We start from the raw sequence: 27,261 nt of genomic DNA on the forward strand, positions 1-27,261 counted from the left end.
GTCATTTTGCTGTCAGACTGTTCTAAACACGGGAAACATGCACCCCTTTACAGGCATACTATAGACACCCCCAGGTATGAAATTTAAAGGAATATTACACTTTTGTTGTTTCACTTTAAGCATTATTAAAATCACTGCTCCCAAAAAAACGGCCGTTTTTAAAACTTCTTTTTGCATTGATACATGTCCCCTGGGGCAGGACCCAGGTCCCCCAAACACTTTTTATGACAATAACTTGCATATAAGCCTTTAAAATGAGCACTTTTGATAATTCATGTTCGTGTCCCATAGGCTTTAATGGTGTTCGCGTGTTCGAACAAATTTTTTGCCTGTTCTGATGCGAACCGAACAGGGGGGTGTTCGGCTCATCCCTAGTCCTAAGCACAAAAGCAGAGGTACTAAAACGCGCCACTCGCTGAACTATAGTCTAGCAAATGAAAATGCAGCTAATAAGGTTTAGCTTGATGCTGAGTGAAATGTGTTCTCTTTGGGAATGCCTGTATCATCCCCTTTATGTTCTCGCACCGCTCCTGTGCCTTGCCTGCCAGTTCTCAGCTGCAAACTGACAGAGGTCTGTTTTCTGAGCTCTGTGCTGTGTAATCCACGTGGACGCCACGTCTCGTGCTAGGCCACGCCCTCTCCGTCCTCTAACATGCCCCTCCATTAATTTAAAAGTCTCCCAGTTCCCTGAACGGCGCTGTTCGGATTTGCCTTGTTGCAGATTCCATGAGAGGGAGGGGGAGGACACAGAAGGGGGGCACCCAAGAGGAAAAAAACATGGAAAGCTGCTTCCCCCCAGAGGGGGGGGGGGGTGGGTGGGATTGAGTACAAACAAGCTGTTGTAGCTTCCTACGCCTTCCCTTTCCAGGGGGGAGAAGCTGCAGCAAGGTTTACCCACTTTCTAACTTTCCCTGCAATGCAGAGGACTCCCCCCTTGAATTGCTCCTGATGGCTGAGACCCAACATACTGTCTCCTGCTGAAGAAAATCCTAGGTCAGTGATGGCGAACCTCGGCACCCCAGATGTTTTGGAACTACATTTCCCATGATTCTTGTGCACTGTGCAATGTAGCTGAGCATCATGGGAAATCCAGTTCCAAAACATCTGGGGTGCCAAAGTTCACCATCACTGTCCTAGCTGGACTTTTTACAGTTCCTAGGCTTCTTCACTTACCTTATCCCCGCTGCAGGATTCTGCTGTTATCAGACAGATCCAACCTTCACCCATCACGGCGGGTTATGTTTAACCAGGACCAGGTCCCTTTTTATCGGGGTTTTACTCCCTTGGACCTGTATAGCACCCCGCCAGAAAAATTTTAGGTAATGCGAGTATGACCAAAGCACTGGGTCCCAGGGTCCAGCCCTCCAAAGAGGCATTACAGGCAAAACCTCGTTCTTCTAATATGAGGCCCGGGTACCATCCACCTTGGCCTCATTGGCACTTTGGATGGATCTGGTCTGTGGAGGCTTTTTAAATCCATCAAGGATCCCTCCAGCAAAGCTCTTCAGAGCACATCTTCACACGTGACCAATACATTAGACACTGGCGAAAAAACTGAGGTACTCCTGGTAGGAGGAGGGGTTGTATAGGGAGTGAACTTCCTGTCTTGGGTGTGCCAGTGTCCATCACCTGAAGGTGCCTATATACCCATATAGTTAATATTATGGCTCTGTGTCCCATGATGTATGATAAAGAAATTTGGATCTGCAGAAGATTGTATGTCCACCTGGTAAAACCTTGAAAAAGTATTAACAGAAGACCAGGTGGTGGCCTTAACCAACTGGGCTACAGAGGCTTGGTGCCAAAATGCTTAGCAAACTGCCACTGACCTGATGGAGTGGGCACGTAAAAGCACAGGAGGGAATTTTCTTTGAGAATGTAAGCTCTTGCAATCAGATTTCTTATCCATCGTGGGATGGTGGATTTTGCAGTAGGGTGTCCCTTGCAAGATCCTGAGGACAGGACAAACAATCCAGCTGTCTGATTGTAGCAGTAGTCTTGAGGTATACTCTAATGCAGGGCTCAAAATTTCAAGTCCTCAGCTACTAGCCAGGCCTTAAGGGTTACTCGCCACCAGTTGCCCCACCCAACCCCTACCCTGCCCCTAAATCCGCCCCTAAACACGCCCTCATAAATTATCTTATGAAATGACACTTAAATGTGTTATGCAGAATTACAAGAATAAATATTAACAACAACTGTGCCAATCAATGCAGCCTCACTTGTACCCAACAATGCGGCCTCACCTGTGCCCAACAATGCAGCCTCAACACTCATCAATGCAGCTTCACCTGTGCCCAACAATGCAGCCTTACATGTGTCCATGAATGCAGCCTCACTGCTCATCAATGCAGCTTCACTGGTGGCCATCAATACAGCCTCACCTGTACCCAACAATGCAGCCTCACCAGTGGCCATCAATGCAGCCTCACCAGTGGCCATCAATGCAGCCTCACCTGTTGCCAACAATGCAGCCTCACCTTTGCCCAACAATGCAGCCTATGCTGTGCCCATCAATGCAGCCTGATCAGTGTCCGTCAATGCAACCTCACCTGTGCCAAACAATGCAGCCTCACCTGTGTCCATCAATGCAGCCTCACCTCTGTCCATCAATGCAGCCTCACCTGTGCCCAACAATGCAGCCTCGGTGCCCATCAATGCAGCCTCACCTATGCAGCCTCACCTTTGTCCATCAATACAGCCTCACCTGTACCCATCAATGCGGCCTAACCTGTGTCCATCAATGCAGGCTCACCTGTGTCCATCAATGCCGTTTCACCTGTGCAGGGGAAGAGAGAGGAGAAGAAGAGGATTGCCAGCTGTATCATGACAGAATGGGGAACATCACTGTAACAGCTTTCATTTAAATTGCTGAGTGTTCCCCACGCTCGCCGACACATACACCCCCGCCTCCTGGCCCGGGTACTTTGATGTACTTTACACGTCCCGACATTGGATCGGTGTTCTGTCTATCAAAGTACCCGGGCCAGGAGGAGGGGCTGTATGTGACGGCAGGGAATACTCTGCAATGCAAATGAAAGCTGTTACAGTGATGTTCCCCATTCTGTGATGATTTGGCCAGCTCTCTCTTCAACTAGGCGATCGATGGGAGAAGGGTTCCTATTCAACCCCACCTCCTGGCGGTGCTTGTCCCTCCCTCTGAGGCTACCCCTCACTTGCCAGCAATCATTTTCCACTCGCAAAATGAGAGTAGGTGAGTGGAAATTTTGAGGGCTGCTCTAATGCCTCTGACAATGTCCAAGCTATGTAGGGAGATTTCCCAATTAGGCCAATACCTGACCTTTGAGTGTGCTTAAGGGCAAGTTCTGGTCAAGACCTGTTTGCAGGAAGGCTAGAATGTGAGGAACGGAGTAATCTCTGGGATTTAAGTGCCTGTGTTTACACCAGGCACAAAAAGGTTTCCAGGTACGATGATAGATCTATATATAAAGTGCAGCGCTAAATATACACACTCAATGTACACACATCCTTTCAAGTGTCCATATATAAGAAAGGCAGCAGTTGCCACCACAACCTGAAGTGCAAACAGCAAGCAAAAGTGTTGGTCCTCTCAAATAAAATTGTGAATCACTATTTGACATTAATCAGAAAGGCAGAAATAATGTCCATCCACCAGCTGCAAGGAAAGGATCACCCACAAAGTGTTCAAATCTATATGACCATCTAATAAAGTATGGTCCTAAAGCGCTCAGCCACTTATTCTTCATATTAAAAAGGCTCCTAAAATGCCCCATGGCAATGGCAGGTGAAAAGGAAACTTTCATTGTAGTAAAGCAGGCCATAAATTTATTAAAATGGTTAAAAATGTAAACACACATAGCCCTGTGAGCATACAATCAACTGCTAGTTCTGTGTGAATCAATGTGCGTGGTGAACCATGGACTCAGATACCCCACTATTCTTTAAGACCTGGGTTTCAACAGACATGCCATTAAAACCAGAGACCAAGAAACATTTAGATGCAATTAGGATTACTAATTTCCTCACTTGCTTTATTTTCTGGAGGTAAGGTGTCATTTAATCTGAACTGGAATCAGGGGATTATTAAATCATCCAAGGCTAGAGCTAGAGGATACCTGGTTAAGGACTATAAAGAGAGGTTGTTTTTTGTTAAATCTGGAGGCTAGGATGTCCACATCTCATATCCACATTTTCTTGTATATCAGATTGAGGTCATCTGGATGAAGGGCCCATTCCCCCTGATGCACGCGGTGAAGGTTGAGGTAATCTGCTTTCCAGTTGTCCACTCCTGGAATGTGGACTACAACGATCGCTGGACAGTGAGTTTCTGTTGATAAGATTATTTGGTTTACTTCAAAGTAGCCAGAGTCCTGGTAACCCCTTATTAGTTGATATAGGCCAGAGATATGGCATTGTCTGACTGCATCCTGATAGGGTGTCCCTTCAAAAGGGGGATCCAGTGTTTCAGTTTCAAGTGGACTGCTTTGAGCTCCAAGATGTTGGTGTGAAGCTTGGTTCCCCCAGTGGTCAAGTTACTTGGAATGTTAGGGATTTTGGAACACTCCTCCCCAGACTAAGAGACTTGTGTCTGTTGTAGTAACTTTCCAGTGACAGTAAGGTATCACTGTTGGGGCTGGGGTGGTGATCCACCAAGATAGGGAAGTTCTTGCTTGGCTGGACAGGAGCATGGGTAAATTGAGAGAAGAAGCCTGCTCTTTCCAGGTCAACAAAATTAGTTTGAGAGTTCTTGAATGAAATAGCACGAATTGTACTGCCTAACAGGAAGTTACCTTTAGGCCTAGAACCTTCATGGAGAATCTCATTGTGGAATGTGTTCTGAATCTCAGCTCTGGAGCATGGCCTCTTAGAGAAATAATTTTCTTTCCTCGTAAAAAGACTTTTGGTGTGTCCAGGTGAGTATGTGTGAGGTGCCATTTGCAGGCAGCTTCAGCTGTTCAAACCTTCAGATATAATATTCTGCAAATGTGAATGGAGATTAGGACCATTCTGGAAATTTGTCTCATGACACATTCTAGGGCATCTAGACAAGCAGAGAAGGAAGGCAATTGCTGTAATTGCTCTAGAATAGCACAATCTGGACATAGAGGGTCATATTGGTCGCTCTAGTGCAGTTAGCTGCAGTTTGACATACTGTAATGGCAGCTAGAGGTTGTAGCAGGACTAGGCCTACAGGAGCAAAGACAGCCTTTAGAAGTGTCACAAACTTTCTATCTGCAGAATCTTTAAAATAAGGAACATCTTCAATAGGTCCAGTGAGATGTTTGTTTAGGACAGAGAGGGCAGGATCAACCACAGGAATAGCCCACTTCGTTATAAACTCTTTTTCCACTGGATAGCGTTCAGTAATTTTGGGGGCAATGAAAATCCTTTCTGGGGTGATCCAGTTGTCACAGATTGCACATTCTATCTGTTCATGAACGGGGAATGATTTGTAGGATTTTGCAGGTCTCTTTGTACACAAAGGGGCATGATGAGACAGAGGAGGGTCAGCCTGCACAATGCCAAGATTTTTTGGAGATAAGCTATGAGCTTTTCAACACTAGCAAGCATGTTGCGTGAAGCTTCTTCTTCAATATGGTGGCGAAGAAAAGTCTTCTGCAGCTTCTTCAAATACTGCCTCAATTTCATCTTCATCCCCCTTTTTGTCTGTGTTCCCTAGGACTGGCATATGGGGATTTGACACAGGTAGAGAAATGGGAGTAGGAGAAGAGGCATGGCGTTTTTTAGCGTTGGACAAAGAAAAAAAAACATGCATTTATTATGTTTTCCTGCAGGAGCCTGGGAAGCATTGCACCCAAGATCAGTGGAGCAGTGTCAGACTTCTGCAGACAAGCCCTGCAACTTTCACACTGTAACGCCATGCAGGCTGTCAATTTGAAAGCTGCAAGGCTTGTGAATAAACTACAAGGTTGCTTTATTCAGGACTACAAGCCATCTGCTGCATTGGCTGATGGTACTTATAGCTCATTCATTCACAGGAAACGGTGAATTAATGCATGATGTGGCCATGTGGGGTGGGGTGTGACAGTGGGTGTGGGGAGAAGATCCCCTGCCTGCTGTCCCAAGGAAAGGGGGATCAGAGGGAGAGGTGGTAGGAGCTGAACATGTTACATGTTCCACCCTAAATATAGGAGGAGCATGTAAACATGTTCCAAAAAGTGAACTTATCCTTTAAGGTCATAATCTGTGTAACCTTTTCCCATCCAGCCTATTATATTATAATTTATGTTTTTGTGTTTCAAACTTTATCATACCCGGGATATCTACTAGACTCTTGTTTGGACAGATTTAAGTGTGTTATTGTTAAGAATTACAGGCCTACAATATAAAACGCCAAATTTCCATGCAAAATAATTATACCACTTTCAGCACCTAAAATCCAAAATAATCATACCGCCAGGGAGGTTAGACCAAATTCTGACCCTACCATCTGAATGTCGCAGCTGAAATCAAAGACTCCTCAGACCAGGGACTGTTTTTCCAATCTTCCATTGTCCACTTTTTGGTCTCCTGTTCTTAGCTGACAGGGGTGGCACCCAGTGTGGTATTCTGCTGCTGTAACCCATCTGCTTCAAGGTCCAATGTGTTGTGCATTCAGAGATGGTATTCTGTATACCTTAGTTGTAACGAGTGGTTATTTGATAAACTGTTGGCTTTCTCTCATCTCGAACCAGTCTGCCATTCTCCTCTGACCTCAACAAGGCATTTTCCCCAACACAACTGCCACTCACTGGATATTTTCTCTTTTCAGACCATTCTCTGTAAACCCTAGAGATGGTTGTGCGTGAAAATCCCATCAGATCAGCAGTTTTTGAGATACTCAGACCAGCTCAGACCAGCCCGTCTGGCATCAACAACCATGTCACGCTCAAAGTCACTGAAATCCTCTTTCTTCCCCATTCTGATGCTCGGTTTGAATTTCAGCAAGTCGCCTTCACCACATCTAGATGCCTAAATGTATTGAGTTGCTGCCATGTGATTGGCTGATTAGAAATTTGTGTTACCAAGCAATTGAACAGTTGCACCTAATAAATCCCATCAGATCAGCAGTTTTTGAGATACTCAGACCAGCTCAGACCAGCCCGTCTGGCATCAACAACCATGTCACGCTCAAAGTCACTTAAATCCTCTTTCTTCCCCATTCTGATGCTCGGTTTGAATTTCAGCAAGTCGTCTTCACCACATCTAGATGCCTAAATGCATTGAGTTGCTGCCATGTGATTGGCTGATTAAAAATTTGTGTTACCAAGCAATTGAACAGTTGCACCTAATAAAGTGAATGTATACCATAGTTTGTGGACTCTATAACTTTCTCACAGACTAAATAATATACACTGATTTGGTTTATTTTCACCAAAGAAATGTAGCAGAATACATTCCGGTCTGAATTTATGAAGAACAATTATTTATTTGCAAACATTTATAACAGAAATAAAGAAAGGTGTTCTTTTTCAAAATTGTCAGTCTTTTTTTGTTTATATTAACAGGAATTGTGTAGCAAAGTCAGGCAGAACATTTAGAGCCCTTTCACACTGGGGCGGTTTGCAGGCGTTATTGCGCTAAAAATACTGCCTGCAAACGGACCCAAAACATCCTCTACTGTTTGTTCAGTGTGAAAGCCCGAGGGCTTTCACACTGAAGAGGTGCGCTGGCAGGAGAAGAAAAAAACTCCTGCAAGCCGCATCTTTGGAGCGGTGAAGGAGCGGTGTATTCACCGCTCCTTCACCGATCCTGCCCATTGAAATCAATGAGGCAGCGCGGCTATAGCCGCGCTATGCGAGCGGTCTTAACCCTTTTTCGGCCGCCAGCGGGTGTTAAAACCGCACCGCTAGCAGCCGAATACCGCTGCAAAAATTACGGTAAAACAGCGCTAAAAGTAGCGCTGTTTTACCGCCGACGCCCCCACCGCCCCAGTGTGAAAGGGGCCTAAAGGTATGTAGTTGGAAAGCTATATGTTAGCAGCTGTGAAAAATATGTTTATTCTTCTGCCAGTGTGGGAACAGGGGAAGATGCAAGGTGCGCTAAGACTGTAAGCCTATTAGTGTCCCCTGCAGCATCAGGGGAGCTCCTTACATAACTATTCTGTTCTCATATCAGTATACAGTAAGCTATTATAGTGGGTACAATATCCTAAATAATATACTGTATTTATGTATACTGTTTGTTAATACCTTCCTACCAGATGCTGAGGCCAGGGCAGTTTTTTATGAGTTACAGCTCTCGGGGGAAAAAAAAAATAAAGTTGGCAGCTATGCTGTTCTGCCCTCACAATGTGTTCAAAGTACAAGGCTTGGCAGACAGCTAACAGCTTCCCAATAAAGACTCAGGAGGTAGGACTAATAGTTGTAATCTTTACTGAGAATAAGTTTTTTGTAAAACTGCAAAACACAAATTATAAAAATATGCATTAGCATTTAACATTACATCACAAATGCAAATAGTAACAGGCATGCTACAATACTGTTAAGGCACTAGCTAGCACAAATGAGGCCTAGCTGAATGAACTCCCTGACAGAAACATCCTACCAAACAAACAGATGAAATGTAGTTGAATTAGTAGAACATATACTAATTAATTGAAAACTAATGACAGCCTACTTACAGACTTATGCTTCCAAGGCCAGTATTAAGAAATAGTGGAGGTCTTTATCATGCTTCCTTCACTGTAGAAAGATTATCTGCTGGACAGGAAGTGGGTGTAATATACTACACTTCCTGTTAATAATGGATGCCAAATTAAAGCAACAGTACGATCAGTAAATATATACCTTATAATGATCAGAACATATGCTATTACCAGAGAGTTATGGTATCTTATCACAGCAATTCAGTGTTAAAAAAATGATATACAGTTTATCAATAATGATGTGCTAACAGACTGACATTTTATTAGGTTTAATCGCAAGTGAAAGTTAATGTTTGTAAATTTAAAAGCCAGAACAACCCTTGCCCTCTACACATTTAAGAGCAAAATCCACCATAACATCTTATTTAGAGACATAAATAAGTTATTGGGCTCCAATAGTTTTATAAATATACCTATTTTCTATAACCTGTACTAGACTGTACATTACTTTTTCCCTAACGTGTCCACCTGCATGCATACTTCTGTAAGGAATATTGTAGATAATGTATTAGCAGCAACATGTCATCTGCACAACTCATCGTGCTTTGTAACATGTTTCTTAACAATTTTCTCTTTTTGTATTTTACGTAAACTTCACTGACCATGTCTAGCTACTATAAACATTGCATAGAAGACACGAGCAGACAGAATGCACCCTTACATAGATAGTCAGTGGGAGAATAAAGCTCTGTATTTCATTAGGGGTCAGTGGAAGAATAATGACCCCTATTTCCTTGGTGGTCAGTTGATATAATAATAGCCAGAGGACAAAAAATGCAGGTAAAGAAAGCTGCCTCTTCCTCATATCTTCTTTTGCCCAGTGAGGTAGGTACAAGACAGGATCCATGTCAAAGATGTGTAAGCAGACCACCTACACCTGAGGTAAGGTGTAATGTGCTTGCTTGGCTTCACATACATTGGTCAGGCCAGGACCCAAAATTACAGTGGCTTTTCTACGGTTATAGAGTTGCCACCTTTTGGTCTATGAAAAACCAAACAAAATGGGTTTGTTGCAAGGTTGTAAATGAATATGATTAAATCATTATGAGGTAAAACCAAAACAGAGCCAGGTTTTTGTAGTCTGGGTATTTTAGTAGTTTTTGACTCAGTAAACAAGCAAATCAAGTTTTACAATTTGTCACTTATATAATGACACTACAATAATGCTTCTAGTAAAAAGCATGGTAAAGGTAAATACCAATGAAATAAAGACCTTTTAATTTTGTGTATTATTTTTTCAATGTAGCACAAGAAAGACAAACAAAGAGCATTAAAAAAAAATAAAATAAAGGTTACATTACATAAAGTACATAGGGAAGTAAGCACTACTGCATACTGGGCAAGCGGCTGGGTCAGTAGAGTTCTTGGCTTTAGGGAGCAGTTAAACCTTGCAGATAATCACTGCACCCTGCAGACAAGAGCCAAAGTCCCATATCTAGATTAGAAATGATTTCCCTGTCATCCGTGTTTCATAAGCTGCTGAATGGGAGACTGAGATGACAAGAGAAATATAGGGACCCTTTGTTAGAGCCACATGGTTTGGAAGGGTGTTATTGGATTGCTCATGCACGAATGCTATTGGAATATTTCAGTCTCCACTTATAAAGTTCACAAATTTCATATACTGTTGGGAATAGCCTCTTTATAATGAAAACCCAATAAAAGTTATGTTTTAAACCCAGTGGCTTTTTTGGTGTGTGTGTGTGTGTGTGTGTGTGGAAACGCACTTTTGGTATTTTGCAAGATAATTTGCCACATAATGGGTTGTCAATTTTTTGCCTAGATGCTCAGGCTTGTTTTTTAATCTTTTAGTGCAGTGTTTTTCAACCTTTTTCCATTTAGGGCACACTTGAAAAGTATTTTTTATTCTCGAGGCACCCCATTCTAATGCCCATACACACGAGCGGATTTTCCATTGGAAAAAAACTTGGATGGTTTTTCCAAAAGAGTTCCGCTCAAGCTTGCCTTGCATACACATGGCCACATAAAAGTTTTCTGAACTTTCGACCATCAAGAACGCGGTGACGTACAACTACGACGAGCCGAGAAAATGAAGTTCAATGCTTCCGAGCATGCATAGGAATTTTGCGCATCGGAATTTGTACAGACGATCGCATTTGTGGATAGGAACTTTTCCCGACCGAAAAATAGAGAACATGCTCCCAATGTTTTGCTGGCTGGAATTCCGCCAGCAAAAGACTGATGGAGCATAAACGCAGTCGCATTTTCCGACAAAAAGCTCTCATCGGAGTTTTGCTGGCAGAATTTCCGATCATGTGTACGCGGCATAAGGCTTGGTTCACATTACTGCGTGTCAAAAACACATGCAAAATCGCATATGTTCCTGACATGCAGACAAACACACTTCTCTTTAGCAGATGTGCAGGGGTGCCATTCTTATTAGAACCCCCATGCATTGGCAAATACCATGCGTTTTTGGTGCAGTTTGACTTTAAATAAAGGGTCAGGGACTTCTGTCCCTGCAATTCTGCGGGTAGGGCATCCCATTGAAATGAATGGGCTGCCCTACACACAGCATAAAAGGGAACAGATGGGGGTGCCAGAACTTCTTTCAGATCGATGGGGAAGTTCTTTTATCCTCCCCCTCGCTCACCTTCTGAGACAAGTCACAGGTCCCAGAAGGCTGAAAAGCCATTAACAATGTGCAGCAGGCTGTGAAGACACAAGGAATCACAAACGACTGTCCACAGTAAACATGCTGATGCCAGGGACCCGAAGACTGTAGAACAACTGGTTTGGGTGAGGACGGCACAGGTGGACAGGTAAATGTCCTTTCATTAAAAATGAGCAGTTACAGTATGTGTAGCTGCTGACTTTTCATTTTTTAAAACAGGGCGAAGAACTGCTTTAATGTCTATTACATTTCAAAATCAAAAACAAAAAAAAAATTAATACATACAATACAAAAACAATACTCATATTATAAAAAAACAAAGCCATTTAATATTATGAACATAAAAATACGTATTTATAAAACACATTTTTTTCAAATTTATTTGTAATTGTAAAAAACAAAGCAAGAACAAAGCAAACAATAATTTATAATTATCTGTTAACATAGACAAAGCAGCAGCATGCACTGATAGAAATAGAAAGGTAGCAGCTGACTCCAGCCCTGTATGACTATACTGCAAACCTATTGAGTAATGAAAATTAGATGCATTTTTCTATAGGATTAATAGCAGATGAAAGGAATGCTGCAATGCAATTATATCATCTTGTGCACAGCTCCAAGTATTTGCATGTTAGCACACATTCTTGCATTTTGAACACTTGTCAAACATTTCATGAATGAAGCTTACAACGCTGCTTTTAGAACTCCTAAATATTTATGTGCCTTAGCACCTGATTGAAAACAAAGACAATGTGGTGATTAAAAAAAAAAAAACAGGACTGTGAATACGACATGTGGACTGGATTTCACTATTAAACTTGCTTTATTATCAACATAATAAATGCTGGTTGTTAGTTTCAAAGATCAAAACTGGAACAGGAGGAAGTAACAAAGTTTTTAAATTTCTTTTCCATGAATAAGCTTGGTTTATTAATCCTGCATCAATGACCTGAGGGCCTCATCAGCTTCAACTGTCACGGTCATCTTACCAATTATTTTTTCTCCAGACACGGAATCATAAACTGGATCAGGAAACAAAAAGTAAAAAAAAAAAAAGTTAGAAAAAAGCCAAGTGTACAGAACACATACACTGTCAGCTACATTTTGCTGTGATTCACAGCATAACATCAACCAGAATCAATATTATAGTTTATACTGAACCTCTTATCTAAGTATGTCTTGTCTATACAGGCTGTTATGCATTCCATCACAGAACACTTTCAAAATGAATCACCTGACACAAACATTGTTTAAATTCATAGTAAAAACCGATGGACTGGGAGAGCATAAAAAGGCCTTCTTGCCTTTGGCACAAGACACCTAATAAAGGAATGACTGCTCACCACTGTGCCCAGTTAGTTACCAAACAGCCAAGGCATATGAAACATGGAAAGTACTAAATCAAAGCCGAAAACCAAACCTAGGTTTCCAAACACTATAGTATCCTACAAAGTTTTCCAGCCATTACACCCACACAAAATGGTCACAGATATGAGATTTATTAATAAAACCTTAATACTACATGTGTATAATACCCTAGCAGCTGAACACAAAGTGGGGGTGCTTTGGTCGACACGTCATTTCCACTATTGGGAATGCACACCCGTATCCATAGGGCAATAGTGGATTGGGGCACAGTTACGATTGGTACTCAAACTGCTTATGATCCAGGGTGCTGGGATCGGCACTTGACAGTATAAGTCAATATGTTTTGTGTGTTTTTTTTCCACACATTTAAAATAAACGGTATTACACTGTATTAGCTCTTTCTGCCTTGACTATACATTGACCGATGTGGAGGTAGAAAGGAGGAAGCCGAGTGATTCATTCTGATGTGGCAAAAGAAAACACATATAGACCTACTTATTAATTATATGATATATTCATTTTATATATAAGGGTCTACAAAGTTGCGTGCAATGTGAAGTGGGGGAGAAAGAGTAAGCATAAAGGAAGAGGTGCACTGGTTGGAGTAAGCATAACACCCATTTGTCTTTACTTTTGGATTTGTTAAGCACTGGAACCCATTTGGACTTTAAAGTTGGAATTGCCACTTACTTGTTTTCATAAAAGTGGACGCCGTAAAAAGAAGGAGGTTCCTTGTTTGTGGCATGAATTTGAAATATCATAGTGGGCACTACGGCACTTTAAAATATATTGATGTTTTTGTTTTTATCAGCATTTTAAGCAAGCTTTACTTGTTTACACATTTTTATACAGCACATTTATTAGCACTTTGCACTATAATAGAGTTATAAGGTTTAATGTATAGTGCTGCAATTCAGAATATATAATGAAATCTATTAAGCAAGTTGTATTTTTAAAGCTTAAAGCGTTTGTTAACCCAAAAAAAACCCCAAAACTCGATCCTGTCTCTTTAAAGCATGTTATACAACACAGTACTTGTGCTGTGTGATTTGCCCCCCTGTAAAACCTGTAATACCTGGTTGATCCTGCCAGTTTCTGCCCTCCCCGCTGTAAACTGACCACGGTGTATCATGGCTGCTGAGCCCTGACACCATTGTCAGTTTACGTGCCTCCGTCATCAGCTGCCTGCTATCTACAGCTCTCCTCTCTGCTCTAGTGTCCTTCTCCCCCCTCCCCTCTCTGCCTGTCAGCTCTGTGTGTGAGCCACCTCTCCCCTTCTATCACCGTTCCGAGCAGCTTGCACGTTACTGCTCTCAATCACTTCAAGCCCCTCAGCGAGGATTACATGATGTATATACTATATGGCATTTTCTAAAATTCTTATTATAAATACAGTTTTTCTTATCCCCGATCAGCAGTCACGTGACCACCAGGCACTGTCTTCCTCCGATGTTTGTATTGCAGAGGGAAGTCACGTGACCGCCCGGCAGACATCAGAGGGAGAGCTCAGCCCCTCCCTCTGTAATACATACATCGGAGGAAGACAGCGCCGGGCAGTCACATGACCGCTGATCAGGGATAAGAAAAACTGTATTTATAAGAAGAATTTTAGAAAATGCCATATAGTATATACATCATGTAATTCTAGCAGAGGGGCTGACAGTGGCTGTGTGCACTGCCTTAACAACCCCTTTAACTCCAGGTAAACCGCTAAATACACAGATTAAATACATATCTGAGAATGGTTTTACCTGCCAAAGGATTTGCATTTTTATCCATCCTGAGATTTGTACAGCTTTACCACACAGCACACTCCTGTCTCTGCTTGTGGCTGGACAGTGGAAGGAGAAGCAGCAGACTGATGAGCTTATCTATGTCAACTCTGCTCTCTCTTTACACTACAGCATACCTGATTATCAGCTTACTACTCACATCAGAGCTTAGGGCTCTTTTAAAAGAAGTAGTGAGGCAGGGTGCTGTGATGTTGTTAGGAAGCTAAGTATAGCACCCTGCTGGCCTTTCCCACCAGCCATGATCTGCTTGCACTGCAAAGAGAAGCACAGAAACACAGTGATAAGGTATTATTGAGTTGGCTCTATGGGCATTTAAGAAATGACTGCTCAGCAATTGGCTTATGGCCACACAACTGAACATCATCTTTCGCATTTGGCTTAAAACAAAAGTGAAAAGAATGGTTCTTGCGCAGCTTAGTGATCTGCGAGCACTGTAGCCCTGTGGATTGGAATATATGATATCTAGATAATTTAATTTCAGAAGTAATAGTAAGTAAAAAAATGTATATATATGAGAATATTGCTGGTAATATGACACTTAGCATCAACACCACAATAAAATGAAAACAGAAAATAAAGGCTGTGTCTAAATGCACACAAAATATAAATAACGTGACTGAGCAAATGATTAACACCCTGTGACAAGTGTAAAATGGATGTGCCACTTCTCAAAAAAAGAACTGATTATTACAATGCAAAAAAAAAGTCCATATATAATGTGAACAAAAGCCAAAAAGGTGATAAGATCTCCAGAAGGAGAAACAAAGTGTGATTCTTGTAATCATCCACCACACCTCAGTGACGTGATTCCACTCCCCTCTGAAAATCGCACCCACCAGCTGCTATAGCCTCACACTCTCGTGTTTGGTCAAAATCTCCTCAACCCTCTCACATGGGGTTAAAATCAGATCTCCAATGTCCAACGGTATGTATGTCAAGCACTATCCCTGAAGTAGTAGCTCCACATGTGAATAAAGAAAAGCGCTCCCATAGTGTGATACCATTCAGAAAAATGTATTAAAATATCAATGATCCATCACCATTGTACTCACATGTAAACATATCACAGCAAGCAAAAAAGACAAATCACATCAAAAGCAATCCATGCGGTGGTCGGCACAAATAACAGCGGCCGCGGCGGACCCAGGGAGTGTGAATGCTGGCGATAGTGACGAGACCCGGAGCATTAGGAAGCAAAGGATTGATTCTAGGAGCGGGTGAGACTATCGCCAGTATTCACACTCCCTGGGTCCGCCGCGGCCGCTGTTATTTGTTCCAACCAATGCATGGATTGCTTTTGATGTGATTTGTCTTTTTTGCCTGCTGTGATATGTTTACATGTGAGTACAATGGTGATGGATCATTGATATTTTAATACATTTTTCTGAATGGTATCACACTATCGGAGCACTTTTCTTTATTTACATGTGGAGCTACTACTTCAGGGATAGTGCTTGACATACATACCTTTGGACATTGGAAATCTGATTTTAACCCCCATGTGAGTGGGTTGAGGAGATTTTGACCAAACACGACAGTGTGACGCTATAGCAGCTGGTGGGTGCGATTTTTAGAGGGGAGTGGAATCACGTCACTGAGGTGTGGTGGATGATTACAAGAATCACACTTTGTTTCTCCTACCGGAGATCTTATCACTTTTTGGACTTTTGTTCACATTATGGTGTCCGTTTATGAAGCAGTGAAATCTATTCACTGCTTCGTTCTCCGGCATTCACAGTGAAGATCTTTCTCCTCTGTGTGCCAGTTTATGAAGCTTTGTAGATCGCTTCACCTTTGGAGGAGTGAAGAGATCTACAAATGCTTCAAACAGTGGAGAACGGCCCCTGATACTGGAATCTCGTGAGACTTTACGAGATTACAGTCCCAGAAATACAGAGAAATCAGTTTATTAAGCAGTGATAAATTATCACCGCTCAATACACGGACGATTAATGTTAATAAAATAATGAGTCCCCCTACATTATATATATATGTATACACACACACACACATTATATATACATGTATATACACACACACATTATATATATATACATATACACATTATATGTATATATGTATATATATGTATACACATAAATATGACAGGGGGACATGGTTACAGTGTTGGGGGGTCTGAACGAGGTATAAGGAAGTTAAAAATCTTCCTCCTTCCCCCTCAGATCCCCCCAGATTTCCTCTTCACTCCCCGATTCACCACCTCTGAGCTGGTGAACCTGGGAGTGTGAATTCTGACTCAGATCGCCAGTGAAGCGGTGAGATCACCGCTTCATAAACTGGCCGTTACTGTCATTCAGTGAGGATTCTCAGCGTGTAGAGATAATCGGCGGGAGAACAAGTTCAAACATGTTCTCCCCCGATTATCACTGTTTCATAAACTGTTTATGGACTGTGATCAGCGGTGATCCTCGGGATCACCGCTTCATAAACGGACACCTATATATGAACTGATTTTATGCATTGTAATAATCAATTCTTTTTTTGAGAAGTGGCACATCCATTTTACACTTGACACAGGGTGTTAATCATTTGCTCAGTCACGTTATTTATATTTTGTATGCATTTAGACACAGCCTTTATTTTCTGCTTTCATTTTATTGTGGTGTCGGTGCTAAGTGTCACATTACCAGCAATATTCTCATATACAGTGGGGACGGAAAATATTCAGACCCCCTTAAATTTTTTACTCTTTGTTATATTGCAGCCATTTGCTAAAATCATTTAAGTTCATTTTTTTCCTCATTAATGTACACACAGCACCCCATATTGACAGAAAAACAGAATTGTTGACATTTTTGCAGATTTATTAAAAAAGAAAAACCGAAATATCTGAAGTATTCAGACCCTTTGCTCAGTATTTAGTAGAAGCACCATTTTGATCTAATACAGCCATGAGTCTTTTTGGGGAAGATCCAACAAGTTTTTCACAACTGGATTTGGGGATCCTCTGCCATTCCTACTTGCAGATCCTCTCCAGTTCTGTCAGGTTGGATGGTAAACGTTGGTGGACAGCCATTTTTAGGTCTCTCCAGAGATGCTCAATTGGGCTTAAGTCAGGGCTCTGGCTGGGCCATTCAAGAACAGTCATGGAGTTGTTGTGAAGCCACTCCTTCGTTATTTTAGCTGTGTGCTTAGGGTCATTGTCTTGTTGGAAGGTAAACTTTCGGCCCAGTCTGAGGTCCTGATCACTCTGGAGAAGGTTTTCGTTCAGGATATCCCTGTACTTGGCCGCATTCATCTTCCCCTCAATTGCAACCAGTCGTCCTGTCCCTGCAGCTGAAAAGCACCCCCACAGCATGATGCTGCCACCACCATGCTTCACTGTTGGGACTGTATTGGACAGGTGATGAGCAGTGCCTGGTTTTCTCCACACATACCGCTTAGAATTAAGGCCAAAAAGTTCTATCTTGGTCTCATCAGACCAGGGAATCTTATTTATCATCATCTTGGAGTCCTTCAGGTGTTTTTTAGCAAACTCCATGTGGGCTTTCATGTGTCTTGCACTGAGGAGAGGCTTCCGTCGGGCCACTCTGCCATAAGGCCCTGACTGGTGGAGGGCTGCAGTGATGGTTGACTTTCTACAACTTTCTCCCATCTCCCGACTGCATCTCTGGAGCTCAGCCACAGTGATCTTTGGGTTCTTCTTTACCCCTCTCACCAAGGCTCTTCTCTCCTGGTAGCTCAGTTTGGCCGGACAGCCAGCTCTAGGAAGGGTTCTGGTCGTCCCAAACGTCTTCCATTTAAGGATTATGGAGTCCACTGTGCTCTTAGGAACCTTAAGTGCAGCAGAAATTTTTTTGTAACCTTGGCCAGCTCTGTGCCTTGCCACAATTCTGTCTCTGAGCTCTTCAGGCAGTTCCTTTGACCTCATGATTCTCATTTGTTCTGACATGTACTGTGAGCTGTAAGGTCTTATATAGACAGGTGTGCGGCTTTCCTAATCAAGTCCAATCAGTATACTCAAACACAGCTGGACTCAAATGAAGGTGTAGAACCATCTCAAGGATGATCAGAAGAAATGGACAGCACCTGAGTTAAATATATGATTGTCACAGCAAAGGGTCTGAATACTTAGGACCATGTGATATTTCAGTTTTTCTTTTTTAATAAATCTGCAAAAATGTCAACAATTCTGTGTTTTTCTGTCAATATGGGGTGCTGTATGTACATTCATGAGGAAAAAAAAATGAACTTAAATGATTTTAGCAAATGGCTGCAATATAACAAAGAGTGAAAAATGTAAGGGGGTCCGAATACTTTCCATCGCTACTGTAGTTACATTTTTTTACTTACTATTCATCATTTGCACATTAGCTCCACTATTCATTCTTATATTTATTAGAGGTTTGAATTTGGTTCACATGTTTTCTTTTTTTAAGAGGAAGCTGTAGAATTGTCTTTGTTCATTTCCTAGAGCACAGTGGTGGGATTACAGGTATAGGCGGATTCACTTGTAAACCAACAGTTTGAATAATTTTAGAAGTAGCAGATTTCTGTTCACCTTCTACATGTGGCAGCTGAAAGGCAATGGAAGGGAGTATAAAGCTAACCTGTAAATCAAACTGCCAGAGAGTGATCCTTCAGACCGGGAGCGAATCTAGAACACATCTTACTATCCAGGCTAATGGGTAAATCTAAGGCAGATGGACAGCCCAGGTACAGTAGGTGTAGACAATTTACACAGCAGAGCACAATAAAAGTAGCTGTCGGAGAGCCAAAATTAAATGCTGATGCATTCTTAAAGCAGAACTCAAGGAAAATAGTTTTTATTAAAATGCGAAACAAATAGTTAATAATTAACCACTTCAATACCGGCACTTACCCCCTTCCTGACCAGGCAAATTTTTAGCTTTCAGCGCTGTCACACTTTGAATGACAATTTGCGTGGTCATGCATGATTGTACACAAACTACATTTTTATAATTTTGTTCACACAAAGAGAAATTTCTTTTGGTGGTATTTAATCACCACTGGGTTTTTTATTTTGTTTGCTAAATAAATGAAAAAGACAGAAAATTTTGAAAAAAAAACCCCATTTTTTTCTTTGTTATAAAATTTTGCAAATGAATAATCTTTCTTCATGACATTAGGCCAAAGTGTATTCTGCTACATTTCTTTGGTGAAAATAACCCAAATTAGTGTATATTATTTAGTTTGAAGGAAAGTTATAGGGACCACAAACTAAGGTATATAAAATTGATCAATCCTGATGTATTGACGACCTATCACAGAGATATCCCCCAAATGACCCATTTTTGGAAAGTAGACAGTCCAAGGTATTTAGTAAGAGGCATGGCAAGTTTTTTGAAGTTGTCATTTTTTGTCATAAGTTTTTGGAAAATGAAGAAATATTTTTTTTCTTTTAACATACTGTGCAGTACAAAATCATCATATACTGTAAAGGGTGTGGCGGTGATCAGGGACACTGGTAACAGTACAAAAAAAAATTAATTTTTTTAAACTATACATTAACTGCTTCAGCCCCGGACCATTTGGCTGGCCAAAGACCAGAGCACTTTTTGCGATTCGGCACTGCGTCGCTTTAACTGACAATTGCGCGGTTGTGCGACGTGGCTCCCAAAAATCAGCGTCCTTTTTTCCCCACAAATAGAGCTTTCTTTTGGTGGTATTTGATCACCTCTGCGGTTTTTATTTTTTGTGCTATAAACAAAAAAGAGCGACAATTTTGAAAAAAATGCAATATTTTTTACTTTTTGCTATAATAAATATCCCCAAAAAATATATAAAAAAATTTTTTTTTTCCTCAGTTTAGGCCAATACGTATTCTTCTACATATTTTTGGTAAAAAAATCGAAATAAACGTATATTGATTTGTTTGCGCAAAAGCTATAGCGTCTACAAATTAGGAGATAGTTTTATGGCATTTTTATTAATAATGTTTTTTTTTACTAGTAATGGCGGCGATCAGCGATTTTTATCGTGACTGTGACATTATGGCGGACACGTCGGACAATTTTGACACATTTTTGGGACCATTGGCATTAATGCAGCGATCAATGCGATTAAAAATGCATTGATTAATGTAAAAATGTCACTGGCAGTGAAGGGGTTAATGTGTGTCCTAGGAAGTGTTCTAACTGAAGGGGGATGTGGACTGTGCAGGGAAACTAACAGATTGCCTGTTCATACTCTGTATGAACAAAGGATCTGTCAGTTCTCCCCTCAGAGAACTGGAAACTGTGTGTTTACACACATAGCTCCTGGTTCTCCGTGTGCCCTGAGCGATCGCGGGAGCCCGGCGGTGATCAAGACCGCTGGGCACTCGCATCGGCTCCATGGGCAGGCAGGGGGCGCGCCCGCGCCCCCCTAGTGGCCGTCTATGGTACCGACGTACCATGACGGCGATTCGCCTGCCTGTGCCATTCTGCCGCAGTATAACTGCGGCGGACGGTCGGCAAACGGTTAAACTAAATTAAACACAGGAGTTAATGAATTTGATTCATTCTGTTTGTTTTGTTGCGATTAGCTGTGATTGGTCAGAGCTAATCACATGGTACAGATGGGCTGTGATTGGCCTAGTCTGTGCCATGTGATCACACTGACCAATCACAGCTAGCAACACAATTGTATACAATGGATGGCTTGAAAGGAAGCCATCTATTGTGTTCAACTATCATGTGATTGGTTACAGCGTTCACATGGTGTCGGCAGCGGGCTGGCACAGTGATCAGTCATCGGCTGTGTCCGCCCGGATCGAGAGAGGTTTCCACCTGCGTCATCAAATAAAATCTTTTACCTGTCTCATTTTACAATCCAGCGCTGTCCTGGCTGCAACCCTTCTTTCTTTACTCCTGCTCTTACAGGAAACTCTAAACTCTGAGAGCAGCAGGATTTGTTAGTCAAATTCTGTGAGGATGAAGCTGGGGGTGTGGCCAATGATACACACAGTACGGCTTAGGAGTGTTCCCATACACAGCTACTATGGGGGCACCCAAAGGAGAAGAGGAGTGGACAGCGCCAGAACTCCAGAAGAGAACGTAATGGGCCTCTATGTACAAAACCATTGTACAGAGCAGGAAAGTATAACCTTTTTTTTTTTATTTCAACAAATAAAAAATAGGCTTTACTTTCAATATGCTCTACAATTATTGTTGTAGTATAGTAATACATTGTGATCACAAGCAAAAGAAATATGCAGAAATGAGCATACATGCTGTCCAACAATAATAATTATCAATAAATAATATTAAGGCAAGGTTCACACTCCTGCAATCCAATTTTCAGTGCAACTATGTAGTGCAACTTGGACGTGGTTTGCATATTCTATGGGTCCAAAATCATGCTGGAATCGCACCAAAGTAGTACAGGAACCTTTTCCAAAATGGCGCCATGCTGAGTTGCATTTATGTGAATTGGCACCAGTGAGAACACTGTGATTTCCATTGTCATGCGATTCTGTGTAACTCAAGTTGAATCTGAAATTGCTCTGGTGTGATGGGAGCCTAAGGCTTTACAGAGAGAGACTTTGAAAAAGAAACATTAGAATTCAGTACTACGTGTATAGTAAATCACATCTACACTTCAACAGATAGGCCTGTTTTTAAATCACTACTAACTTGGAAGTTTGCACGAATTATTTTATTATATTCCTGACATTTTTGGCAATTATTTCAGGTACTATACTACAAATAATGTAAAATTATGACAAATGAAACCTACTTTTCATTTTCTGGTTGATGATGTCTTTGCCAGTCTGTAAGATTTCTTTCAGGCTGATACTACTAAATCCAATATCATCACACTCAAGATCTTGTTCATCCTCTGGTGGATCACTAACCACTGTAAATTTAATACTGAAAAAAAATAATCAAAAAGGAAACAAAACAAAAACAATGTTAGTACCAACCAAGGTTTAGTAAAGTACAAAACTGCAAAACATAAATGTCCTCATTAAAAAAAAAAATAGCATTTGTCAAAATTCATATAAAACACATGAAATCTATATGTATGACCTAAATTACTTACCCTATCAGCATATACAGTAATGACCACAAAGTAAAGGAATAAATAATGTAATAAGCAGTAACAATGAATAAAGTGCTTAAACAATTTTAAAACTGAAAAATTTACTATGCAGAGATACTAACACAAAATACACATAAATCACAACACTTTATTGTGCAACAAATAAAACAAAATACACCCACAAAATAAAAATATTATACAAAAGAAAAGTTATACAAAGGAAGTTAGTGAAAGTAGAAGTAGTAAAAGTAGAAAGTAATTTCAGATTTCAAAACATTTGTTTTAGAAGACATGACACTTCAATTCAGAGCTAACAAATATGCCATAAAGACCATTACCATTTTGCTTAATGATTTCATCATGTCACAATACAATAACAATTCTGTAATTTTGTTTTCTTAAACACTTTTATATAAAAAAAAATAAAAAAAAAATTCAGATTACTAACTTCAAATTTAGTCTATCTAGCTAATATCAGTTATCCAGTTTCCTTGCGGAAAGGGTTATTACTGACTCAAGATACAAAAAAATTATGATCTGTTATTTATTTATTTATTTATTTGACACATTGATTAACAGGTAGTGTGTCCCACAAACCCTTCTGTGACCTGACTTTGGATCAAAACTAACCACAGTAAAATGCTGCTTCCTCTGTAAAATGTGGAAAACACACACCCTTGGTAGCTTATGAAATTTAAGAAGGGCTTTTAAGAGTAAGAAAGATCTATGTGTTCTTTAAGCTGTATTTCAACATCCAGGCTCAGCAGCCAAGTTTTATTCCTCCTTTAAAACACTTAATTGCAGGGCAATGCATAAGATGCCTTGAATTTGTGGTTTGTGTAACAGTCAAACTCCATTTTGGGCTGGCTTCAGCAGCAGAATGTAAAGCATGGTGGATTTTGATGTTTCTTGGCACCAAAGATCAAACTATGATCTGCTTGTAAAGATAACTGCTTTAACATTCTGAATAAACCTCACTGAAAATTTATTAAAAGTAGATCTTGACTTTTTTGTGTAAACTTCAACCGTCTTTTTTATTCATGTCGCATTTCAGTAAAACACTACCGGTCTTTCCCCTTAAGAATAAGGAATCATGTGCCTTGCTGCTGTCTGTATATGTATTGTGGTAAGAAAAACATTTTGCAGGTTAAGGCAAATAAATTTGCAGCTCTAGCATGTACCTTAAATGACAGGAGTTAAAAACAGCGACACCACGCAATCTTTCTTAACCTAATGTAATCCCATGAATTTCGTTTTATCGCTGTCTTGTGGTTACATTTTGTACAAATAAATAATCTCTGGAATAGCTGGATTGCAGTAGTCTCACTCAAATCTAACACCAGTATGGCTGGTGGCCAAGACATTAGCAGACTAAAAACATTATAAAACCCTTTCAAGGTTTGTAAGTTACATTACACTGATAATGACACTTTGCTGAAAAATGGTCAATGTACTATTCAGACCACAAGATGATATATCAACCAAATGCTAAAGAGAAGTCCAACAGCATTCACATTTTTATTTTATTTTTTTAAGCTCTGGAAGCCGTTTTAAATTAAAACTGAATGGCTGCTGTCTGGTGTACTGTATATTATTGATGAAACTTTCTACCTTTCCTCTATTGTATCAGTATGACAGCTAGGCAACTAGCAGTTTTTGGACAGTTGGAACAAGAAGTTGCCTGCCACCAACATCATTGTTCCAACCAATTTCTTGGCACTTATTTCTATAAGCTTTATAGTGTGTTATGTATTGTTTCCTACCTCATTCTGACATTAGTAATGCACTAAACCGATTGCAAGGCAAATCCAATTTGTAAGTAGAAATCGACAATATGAATTATACACAAGTGCTTTCTTATAGCATAAAAGGGTTGGGTTCTCTACTAATACGACAAAAAATACTACAAGAGCTCTCAGGTCTGAACAGAAGTATACCCATGTGTTTTTTTGTAGTTGGAGCTCCTACCAGACTGAAATCATTTTTATTATGTTTTTGAGTTCCCAATCAACATCAAGCAGGAATAAAAATAAATTTAGATACCAACTGTCTGTGCCACAAATTTATTGCATTTATCTTGCAATCAGAACTAAAACATCAAAATGGTAGCTATTTGATCACCAAAAGCACCTTGTGGATTAATAAGATAATAACTGATCAATAAAGAACATTTCCTGGTCACCCCACCTAAAGCAATCCACCAGTAGCGGTGTTCAAATTGTTAACCAACTTTGCAAGGAGTAATTAATTAGGGTCACCTAAAGAAGTCAAGTAATGACAATATGAGTTGAGTGTCCTGAAAGAGAGGAAAGATTGTGTTCCAGTAGCACAGACCAGTGGATTTGATCCTGGGTGTTGGCCAGTGTGAGTAGTGAGCGGTTGGACACTTCTGTGCTCTTAAATTATCAATCTACGATGAGCTGATCTTGTTATGCTTTAATGTGAATGAGTTTTTAATAAACATTGATTGATTTTAAACAATGCAGAAAGCACTATGGCTTACCCTTTTTCTTTGTGCGTTTACTTATTGGGATTTCCACCATGCTGTTCATTTTGAGACAGAGAGTTTAATCCTCCAATACAGCCTATCCCTGCTGTTTAAAGGGACCCTGCACAGGTAGGGCAGGTAATTTCAATTTCTGCCTAGACCCTCTCCTAAATTTCTTCTTAGGAAAATCAGGAATAGTTTATACAAAGATTAACCACTTGAATCAAAGCGCCGTTTTAAAGTGGTGCTTGGAAGATGTGCTTTTTAAAAACACTCCCAGCTGCTATACAGGCAGGGAGCGTTTGTATATTTGTAAAGCAGACTATCAGCTCTCATGTGGAAGTGATAACGAGCGTTTTTGAAGCCGCCCGATCACTTTCACAATTGCCACAATGTACTGCCCTTGACTCCTGCCATATATACAGTAGCAGGCAGGCACGGTCCGGTCATGGAGGGTGCCACTGGGAAGCTTGGCGACCTGTAAAAATGACATTCAAAATAAAAAAGTCATTACAACGCATCACACTTGGGTATTTGCATTACAACAATCCACAGATATGAAAGGGGCTTGAAGAATGAATTAAAACCATTCTTCTGAGAACACGTTAAAGAAAATGCCACACCCTCCATTATAAGGGAGCTCCATAAAGCATATTGTATCTTTGCTGTGGGGCCCAAAAATCTGTAATTACACCCATGATTAGCTATCTCTTTTACAAAAGCTTTATTGCCATAAAACAGGTTAAAGCAGAACCGGTTGTCAAATATCACAGTGTACAAAATATTAGCGTGTAAGAAAATTGTTTTCACAACATTATCAAAGTTACATACATTAACTTCTTGCCGCCCGCGCTATAGTTGAAAGATGGCTACAGCGTGGGCCATAATTGCCGGGAGGGCATCCATAGACGTCCTCCCGAGCATGCGTTGCCTGCGCGTCCATGCATGTCACGCGCGGCGCGCTCTGTGATCACTGAGTCTATGAGACTTGGCCGATCCGGCCCCTTACCACATGATCAGCTGTCAGCCAATGACAGCTGATCACATGATGTAAATAGAAGATCGGTAATCAGTATTTTTTTTCCCTCACGCTGTCAACGTGAGGGGAAAAAAAAGCCAATCACGGCTACTGTCAGAGGGACATCGGTCCCTCACTCAGAGAGCCACGGCTGCCTCATCTGTGCCCACCAGTGCCACCTATCAGTACCCACCAGTGCCACCTACCAGTACCCACTAGTGCCACCTACCAGTGCCCACAGTGCCACCTACCAGTGCCCACAGTGCCACCTACCTTTGCCCACCAGTGTCATCTATCAATGCCCACCAGTGTTGCCAATCAATGCCCATCAGTGCCTCATCATCAGTGTCACCGATCAGCGCTGCCTATCAGTGTTACCTATCAGTGCCACCTATCAGAGCTGCTTATCAATTCCCTTCAGTACCACCTATTAATGCCCATCAGTGCCAACCTATCAGTGCCACCTCTCAGTGCTTATCAAAGCCCATCAGTGCAGCCTCATCAGCGTACATCAAGGAAGGAGAAAAATTACCTGTTTTCAAAATCTTTGTCCAGTACAGACATCAGATTAGGCAGAAAGTGTCTAGGCGACGTCAGGGTCAGGAGAATATCGGCGGCAAATAAAGAGATTTTATGGGAAGAGCCTGCAACATCTATACCCTTTAGGTCTGCATGACTATGAATTGCCTCCGCCAACAGCTTAAGAGCTAAAATGAATAAAAGCAGTGAGAGGGCGCAGCCTTCTCTAGTTTCCCTGCAGATTGGAAAAACAGAAGATTCAAAGCCATATTATTTAAGCTTAGTCTGAGGAGAGTCTTACAAGGCAGCTGTCCATTTAAAAAAAAAAAAAAGGACCAAAACCCTAATGGCAGAGGACCGCAATGAGGTAAGGCCAAGAAAAGGTGTCAAACGCCTTATTAATAATAATAAGCATCATGTCTATGAGGTGTCAGCAGGTAAGATTAAGCAAGTGTAAAATTTGACAAATAGTGTCTCCTGCCTTGCATTTCAGGACAGAGCCCACCTGGTATTTCCTAATAAGATGGGTCAGGAAGGTATTGAGTCGGTTGGCCAAAATTTTTGTTACAATTTTCATGTCAATATTGATGAGGGAAATGGGCTATAATTAGGTTTGGGAATCATCACGATGTTGGCCCCCAGAAACGGCATGAGGCAGGGCTGCCCCTTCTCTCCAAAGTTCTTTGTGCTAAAGTTAGAGCTTTTGCTACTTTCTTAAATAAGAAACCCAGACATAAATTACCTGGTTATGGGATAGACAGAATACAAATTAGCAACATGTGCTGACAATGTCCTTTTCTTTGT

General features: G+C 41.0%; 1 protein-coding gene across 6 annotated transcripts in view; it reads right to left on the reverse strand.

Annotated features, from left to right (window-relative positions):
• Positions 1 to 27,261, reverse strand: part of RPGRIP1L (RPGRIP1 like) — a 460,569-nt gene that overhangs the window by 6,055 nt on the left and 427,253 nt on the right. For 5 of the 6 annotated variants that reach the window (XM_073605011.1, XM_073605007.1, XM_073605010.1 and 2 more), the window contains 2 exons: positions 22,127 to 22,260; positions 8,341 to 12,286 (listed from right to left, as the gene is read on the reverse strand). In XM_073605011.1, the coding sequence (XP_073461112.1) occupies positions 12,195 to 12,286; positions 22,127 to 22,260 (226 nt within the window). In that variant the 3' untranslated portion in view covers positions 8,341 to 12,194. Of the gene's footprint in view, positions 1 to 8,340; positions 12,287 to 22,126; positions 22,261 to 27,261 lie in introns of those variants that run through there. The other variant, XR_012236568.1, reaches the window with a different exon arrangement.

The sequence above is a fragment of the Aquarana catesbeiana genome, linkage group LG11 (genome assembly GCF_042186555.1).
Source record: "Aquarana catesbeiana isolate 2022-GZ linkage group LG11, ASM4218655v1, whole genome shotgun sequence".
Classification (NCBI taxonomy): domain Eukaryota; kingdom Metazoa; phylum Chordata; class Amphibia; order Anura; family Ranidae; genus Aquarana; species Aquarana catesbeiana.